This window comes from Anopheles coustani, chromosome 2 (genome assembly GCF_943734705.1).
Source record: "Anopheles coustani chromosome 2, idAnoCousDA_361_x.2, whole genome shotgun sequence".
NCBI classification, from domain to species: domain Eukaryota; kingdom Metazoa; phylum Arthropoda; class Insecta; order Diptera; family Culicidae; genus Anopheles; species Anopheles coustani.
This window is the reverse complement of record NC_071289.1, coordinates 14027729-14035741: the sequence shown is the minus strand read 5'-3', so window position 1 is coordinate 14035741 and position 8013 is coordinate 14027729. Positions and strand designations below refer to the sequence as shown.

The following is an 8013-nucleotide window of genomic DNA, read 5'->3' as shown; positions in this document are numbered from 1 at the left end:
ATGAGATTATTACTCGGCGTGATCATGGTTCTATCGGTGCTGGCAGGTAAAGTGTTCTGTTGTTACCCCATGGTTTTTACATACTCGCGTTGGACGTCTCTCGGTTTTTCCAACAAACAGTTTCGCTGGTAAATCTTAAGCGAAAAATCGGAAGCCATTCTCCCACATTAATAACAACCCGCTAATGAGCTTCGATCGGTAGCCATTTGTAATTCCATTCAACTTTACAAAGCTAATGACTTGGTTACCCAACACAGATTAAGCTTCGGAATAAAGAAACATTTTCGTTTTTTTTATTGAAACAACACCCACACTTCCGCTTGTCACCGTGTTCGAATGATACTTTACCTTTTTTTTCCTCATTCTCCATGACCGCCCACATCCTCCCAACGCTCTACTTAGGAATTGGCGCCATTTTCCAGGGCGGTGTGCTGGACCTTAACTTCTTCCGTTGCATGTGGAAAAAGAACTACGAGTGTCCGCACGAGGACATACGCTTTTTCCTCTATACACCGTAAGTATTACCGGGGTCGTTATTAAGTTGTGCTGTGTTGTTTATCGAATGTCTCGTTTGAAAATGTGTGTTATTATATCTTCTGTTAAAGAAACATATTCGCTCACACGTGCCAAAACGTTTGAATAGTTAAAACCCAGCTGATGCTTGTTTATTGTTTTTGAGCTTTTGAAGTGCCACGTGTTTCTGTGGCATTTCTTTTTCCGATTGGTTGCATCGGTCGTAACAGGATGGACGTGTTCGGTTATTTTCTTCTTCTGTCTATTCGTTTGCCATTTATTTATGTGGTCTAGCCTTGTTTTCTCGTTTTAAGACCTTCTCGGTCGCTTGTTTACCTGGCAGATATAAAACATACCATAAAGTGTTAATCAGGCAATCGGCAAAAGTAGCGCACTGTTTTTTCAAGTAATGCTGTTGCTCTGAAAGGTAAACTGATTAATAATGCAAGATTTGAATGACGGTTATGTGGAATGAAACAGATGAGAGACTTTATTTGTATGCCGATCGCAACCGAGTTATATTTTCGTGTAAACAACTGTTGGCCACGTGCATGCACTTAACAAGATAACTAAAAATATATCTACCATATCTGATTCATTAATTAGTAACGAATTAGTTTCGTGCTAAGTCTACCACCTTCAAAATTCGTTTAAGAATGAGTAGTGCTGTTAAATAATTTAATCAATTGAATAACTTCAGTTTGACATTCGAAACTTCTTTTACAAGAAACCAACATCCACAGTAACCCCATTATTCTCTAATAAAAATAGCAAAAGTGATTCAACTGCAACCTGTTTTAGTTGGCTTGTGGTTTGTGGTACTTATTTTCCCCCTTCACTCTTCAACTTCATGTTTCCGCTTTATGAGAGCTCGCTTCTCGCTAAACTTACCACCGGCCTCTGCGAGATAACAAATATATTCCACATCTTACGAGAAGGCGTTATTTGAGGATTCGTTCAGGTTTCTGTTTATTGCTCGGACCGACTGGAAATCCTGTTATTCGCTGACATTGCGTGTCACTTTTCCGCCGTTTCGAAGGTGCTAGAAGCTAAATGCCAATCCAAACGGTGGAGGAAACGAAACTGTACACCGGTAGTAAGGCTTTGTGTGTGCAATTGCACAACGGATGCACTTTCACAACTGCAGCTCCCACATACGGGAGTTCAGGAGGGTTTCCAAGGGATGGGAGCGGATTCGAGAAGGATTAGGGAGATCGACCCGAGGGAACCAGCAGTTACTAGGTCACTGGGCTGTAGAATCCGGTTCCGTTGATCTTGGTTAGACGAAAGGATGCGAGACGTTGAAAGGCGTAAGAAAAGAAAATACCCCTCTCTGAACACCAGCAACGAAGCAACGTGATCGAGGGGCTGAGTTTTATTATCATTGATTAATATTGGCCCTTCGAGGGACTTAACCGGTTCACTAACTTGTTGTCATCCTGTCTGATGACCTACAGTCTGCCACTTTTCACTTTCTAAGCTTAACATTCGACAGGATGCTAGTGATAATAATAATAATGCTCCACCGCCGACGAGAAGCAAATGACTGCATACACGCACAATCAGTGAGAGTGAAAATGTTCATTATCATACACCCTCGATACGTTCGTCTTTGCATCGGCCTAGCGGGACGAGCCCCAACGGAAGATTTATGTCGAAGGAAGGGCCCCACACTTGATCGATTAAGATAATGATAGCCGTAACAATTATCCCGACGATCGTTAAACATGCTCATTGATGGTCACATCGGGTTTAGCACGAGTGTTTTACCATCGTTGCATGGAGAAGGGTTTATTTAGATACAAATTTTCAGGATGTTAAAAATTGTAGAAATCTTTTTCATTTTTATTTTAATTAGGTCACTTGTTATAAAACAGCACTTCAAAATTTACCTTAGGAAACAGCTATACAAAATGCTTGTAGATTGAACAAACCTAACCTTGTGTGAAGAACAATTTTAGTAGTTTAATTGAAGAAAATAGCCCGTATAGTCTGATGCCCCTCTCAGAACTCTCTCACACATGTTCCCCTTCAAACGTGGTGCACCATTTACCAAGTTCCGCGCAGCTCGGCTGAATAATTATTTTAATAACATATTTGGCAGCACCGTTTCGATGTTCACTTCCCCCTGCTTGGAGAAATTCTAACCGACTCTAACTGTATCGATCAATTAACCGATCACGTCGAAGCTCCGTTGTTTGTAGATAGTCCAGGTACGCGGTCGAACGATTGGCGCCATTTACTGCAGAGCGTTTCTTTACAGATGCTTCTGTTAAATCGCTTCTCTATTCGGCTGTCAATTGTTTCCTTTCCGCCCTTGATGGAGGAATAATTTCTTCCCAATGTTTTTAAGCGAATGAAAACTATGATTGCATCGTTGTTTTTTTTTCAACTGATTCACCGTCTGAATCATTTCCCGGAAGTCGCTTCTAGTTGATTGATGTTTAGCGACACTATGACTTTCGATTTCAGACGGCATGTAATGAAACAAAAGGATGTTCATAGTTTCTGCCTATTACTTAGTGTGGTACTGGAGAAAAAAAAAATAACGAAATATGTGCAACATATTGCCTTGTTTACCTCACAAAAGAAAGATGAAACTTCCAAACCGACTATCTACTCGGGATGATCAGTGACTCTTCGTCGCATTTCGCCTAACGTGAGCCTCATAAACTGGTACCATTTAAGTACATTGCACGCGAATCGTGATTTCTTCCCGCATGATCATTCCCCACACATTTGTAACCCCGGAGAATGATGTTCGTTTCTGTCGCTGGCTAAGGTTAACACGATCAGCCGGGTTCGATCGGGCGGAACAGAAAGTGCAGCAGAAACGCTCCCAAACGATGTCACTTCCATCGGTCGGTGTTTCCGCGCGCAACGGCAGGGGTTCGTCGCTTACCGGTGCATTGAAGTCTTGTGTTCATGCGCTCGCTGGCTAAACGCTGCGCTGGTGGTTTAATGTTGTGACAGCGCGCAAACGTAAACGATCGACCACTAGCGACATTCAGTAGCGTTTTGATCCACAATCTTCTTTTCTCTTCCGTCTCCTGAGTGTTCGAAAATAAAAGGGAAGCCTTTGGAAATGCTCTCGAAAGCTGCAACTGTCAGCCACCAAGTGCCCACATTCTGATGGAATTCCTTGCGATCGACACCTTTGGTCCCTTTATTGCATCATCGCAATTAACGAGAAGTTTATCCGGGGCCACCGATCGGACCCTTGCGGAAAGTGAAAGTCACAGCAAGAAGCTTCCCAGTTTAGCTCAAGAAAAATGAATTATTGTGTTGGAGAAGGCGTGACGATGGGAGGAAATCTAAGGTGTTCCTTTTAAATTGAGTTATTACTGATCAACGCTGTTACCTGCTGTTTCCATTCGTCTGGGAAATAAAACACGAGTCCAACAGAGACGCTGTTCCGTACGGTTGATTCGGAGAGTTTTGTTTTTCGCGTGCAATCTGTGAGCAAACACAGCATTGCTTTGAATTACTACCTAACACCTCATCCGATGTATCTTCGTCTGCATGGGAAAATGCGTACGATCATGCGAATGCTGTTCGCATTCATTCCTTATCGGCGCGCGAAGATCCTACAGCGGAAGTTAGAGCGTGGTGTTACTTTCAAAAAATTTACTTCCTCTCGTAAGACAATCGAAGCGATGTGAGTTGGTACGACTTCCTGCCTTTGGTGAATAAATTTGTCGCGTTGACAAACACGATGATTAATTACTCGTGCTCACAAGTTTGCCGGGAGCCAAACAAAGATGACCCATTTATGCCAGCTTTATCGTCTATGAAGAACCGACGATGGAAAGACCTGAACACCCCTTTCCTGCGGGCGGCAAGATTTGCCAAACTGAAGCCTAATGGCAATTTCGAGCGTCGTTCGTCGCGTTGATTGCTTCCAATTATCACCGTCTGCGTGAGTGAAAGAGCGTGAAACATTTTCCCTGCATCGCTTCCGCGGAGGCGGAATTCGCTCCCTTTCCCTTCCGTGCGGGAAGCTCGAAGGCTGGGCGGGGTGTTTTTCCGCTTTTCCGTTTGCGTGCCCACGTGCCGGTGTGCCGATTTATGTATGCTCTCGTTTGCATCGTAAGCACATCCATGCACGCCCGCCTGCAACGCCGATGGTGACGTTCTGCATGGGAGCATCGCGTAACAATACGAGAAACGATTGCATCGAACCATGCGCTCCATCTTATCTGGCCGCGAAATTGTGTTTGTCGTGCTCGAGTTTACGATTGACGGAGGCTAAACGTTGGAAATGAAACCGCAATAAACTTCTCGCTTTCGTTTATGCTCGGCACGGTCGCAGAACCTTCCGCAAGGGCAAAGTGATCGACATGAACAAACCGAAGACCATCTTCAAAGCCGGCTTCAAGACGAACCAACAGACGGCGATCATCATCCACGGCTTCAACGGGACGCAGACGAGCCGGCACATCATGTTTTTGAAAGATGGTAAGCAGATATAATGTAAAAAATTAAAACAATCCAAACTCCAAAATGTTATGGTTTGTTTGAACAACCATTTAAGGGTAACATGACTTATTTATTAAAATACTAAGTTAAAACAAAATTTTGTAGACATTTATAATCATAAAACTTATAATAATTCACTTGAATCTTATTCAAAAACATAATAAAAACCATGCTCTCTCCTAACTCTGTAAAAATCGGTTAAAGAGTTAAATTCGATCAGTTTCGAGTAGTTTTATGCTGCCATGAGCTTTCGGAAAGCTTCATGCTTTTGCGAAACCTTAAGGTGCATACAGAATATGCAACGATTTTCCTCTCAAAGCTTTCGGTTCGAAGCTTTCGGATGATTTTTTTTGAAGATTTTTTCACAAAAATTTTCTTTCTTTCCTAGGTTCTTGCAATATCCATTTAGAACAAACCACATTGCTATAACAAATAATTCCAACTGTATGTTTACAGCATATCTTTCGCGGAAGTTCAACGTGTTTGCGGTGGACTGGGAGGTGCTTTCGCAGTATCCGTGTTATCTGTCGTCACTCTCCAACACGAAACTAGTGTCACAGTGTACGGCACAGGTGAATTACCATTTTCTATGTTCCATAACGGTTGTACTTACGACTACTCTCTTTTTTATTTCGGCAGCTTTACTCTTTTCTAACCTTTGCTGGATGTAGAAGCAATCAGATCACCTGCGTGGGCCACTCGCTCGGGGCACACATCTGCGGCATGATGAGCAACCATTTGACCAAAAAGCAATACAAAATAATCGGTAAGAAAGATGGAGCCATTCTCCAAACGTTTAGTTCGCTCAAAAGCTCCCCTTCGCTCGGACAGGACTTGATCCCGCCCGGCCGCTGATCGAAAAGCACGCCTCCAAGGAGTTCCGGCTGACGCGCGATGACGCCAAGTCGGTGCAAATTATCCACACGAACGCCGGTTTGCTCGGGCAGAGCGCATTCACGGGCAAGGTCGACTTTTGCATCAACGGCGGTCAGGTTCAGCCGTACTGCGAGGGCGACAGGATAAGTAAGTCTTGCCCAACGGGTCCCATTTTCTTGGTGCTAATGTTACCATCTTATTGCCTTGCCTCCAGAGCAAGCTCGTTGTAGCCACTTTCTGAGCGTTTGCTATCTGGCAAACGCGATCTTAGCGAGGCGACCGATGCGAGCCTTCCGCTGTCCGTCCGGGTGCGTACCGGACAACCGGATACCATTCGTTAAGTCGAACCGTGTGCGAATGAAATGGCTTGCGGTGGGACAGGACACGCCGGGAAAGTAAGAACATCCATTGGTCCGAACGATTCCCATCATTTATGTCTTCATCTCCATTGGTTTTACATTGCAGTATTAGCGGAGGATACTGCGTTCACATGTCGCAAACGATGAACTGCCCGTTCAACTAGGATCTAAAAAGTGGCAAACGACTGAAAACTGACATTAAAAGTGTGTTTGTGTGTGTGTGTGGGCGACGCAATTGTTGGTAGTAACATATGGTTCTACAGATACCAGTATTAAACCAGGATAGGCTCCATCCCAAAGTGCGACAGTAGTAAAACGATCGACATCGAAATATATCCTGACCAATGTTCTCAACAGGTTTGCAATAAAGAATTTCGTTGATGTAAATACTCAAACCCTGCTAAAAGGAAGTGCTTGGTTGTGCGTGTTTGAATTGTTCAGCAAGGTTTAACCGCATTCCACTAAATGATTTTCCGCGTTGTTTGTGTGGATTGACCCGAATTATTACATGTAAAACATTGTGCATTTTTGAACGATGACACAGTTTGGGTACTCCGACCGGATGTTTCCGAATGAATACCAACGTTGCAGGTCGTGTTCATTTGCCTCGGTTGAACGGTTTAACCATCACATACACGTGCCTTCAATTCTTCTTCTTGGGCATCGGAGGTTCGCTCGCCGTGGGTGCAAGGCATAAAGTGGCCACTACGTGACGGGAATATTAAGACACAAAAAGTCCGCAGTACCGCGAGTTCACGAGGGAGGATGTCGACATCAATTTGACATTTGGTGCGAAGCGTCTTTGTTTTAAATTTGTTACCTCTTTCTTTGGTGCTTTCCTATTGCCGAAGACACCATTAGCGAACACACCGAAGGCACATAGGGTGTAACGAAAAAAGTACCGAGGGAAATACGATAATGCAATGAACTGAAACCAATTGGGATGAGCGGTTTTTGTAGACAACAGGCATGCGGTAAGGAATGGGTTTTTTATTTCTTAATATTTATTTTATTTATTATTCTAACTTGCCCTACTTAGTAAAACTTTTTGTTGAGTTTTTTTTTCTATTCGATAATTTAAAAAAAATCAGATGGTTTTCTTTAAAAATATCAATAATATTAGTTAAGTGACTATTTTGCTTATTTATTGCTTGTGAAAATCATGTCTGATGCTGTCTCTTACCCTCATAAGCAAACCGGCCCTGTGAAAAGCCTAATGAATACGTCATCAAGCATAAAGGCGCGGGTCAATTCAATTGACAGCATAATTTTCGCGTTCCAACCGATCACCGGTATCGCCAAGGTTGGCTTCTGTAAATGCTGCTCGTAACGGTTTAACTAAAAACCGCGAACCACTTTGCGATCTCCACCAACCTTCACCTACGCGCGCACCACGTGCGTGTATGTATCGAATGAACATGTTTCGCGAGCCCTCACCGCTTTGGGGATTCACTTCGAATGGACCGATGAACACTGGTCCCCACTGTTCGGGGGGGTGGTGGTGCGGTGGAAAACAGCAGACAACCTAGGTTCCGATGGACGGCCGACCGACTTTGGTGGCGGTGGCTTCGAGCTGCCAGCCGTTGTGCGGACCAGTTGCAGGTTAGTCGCTTGGTAGGGCTCGGTTCGTCCAGCCGATCGGTGGTCAGTTGCAGTTGGAAGCGAATTCCCCGTTAGTGAGTGAGATCGTCACAGAGTGTTGGTAGAAAAAAATCGTGTGCTGTAGTGAAGTCTGGAAGCTGATTAATTTTATTACCGTGCTCATCCATCAAAAGGCGGCCCAACG

At 43.9% G+C, this 8013-nt stretch overlaps 1 protein-coding gene across 1 annotated transcript; it reads left to right on the top strand.

Moving 5' to 3' along the window:
* LOC131263170 (phospholipase A1-like) lies at positions 1–6391 on the top strand. The gene is made up of 8 exons (XM_058265329.1): positions 1–46; positions 403–514; positions 4826–4971; positions 5449–5564; positions 5632–5758; positions 5824–6015; positions 6083–6263; positions 6334–6391. The coding sequence occupies exons 1-8, from the start codon at positions 1–3 to the stop codon at positions 6389–6391; spliced, it is 978 nt and encodes a 325-aa protein (XP_058121312.1).
* Positions 6392–8013: the final 1622 nt, after the last annotated feature.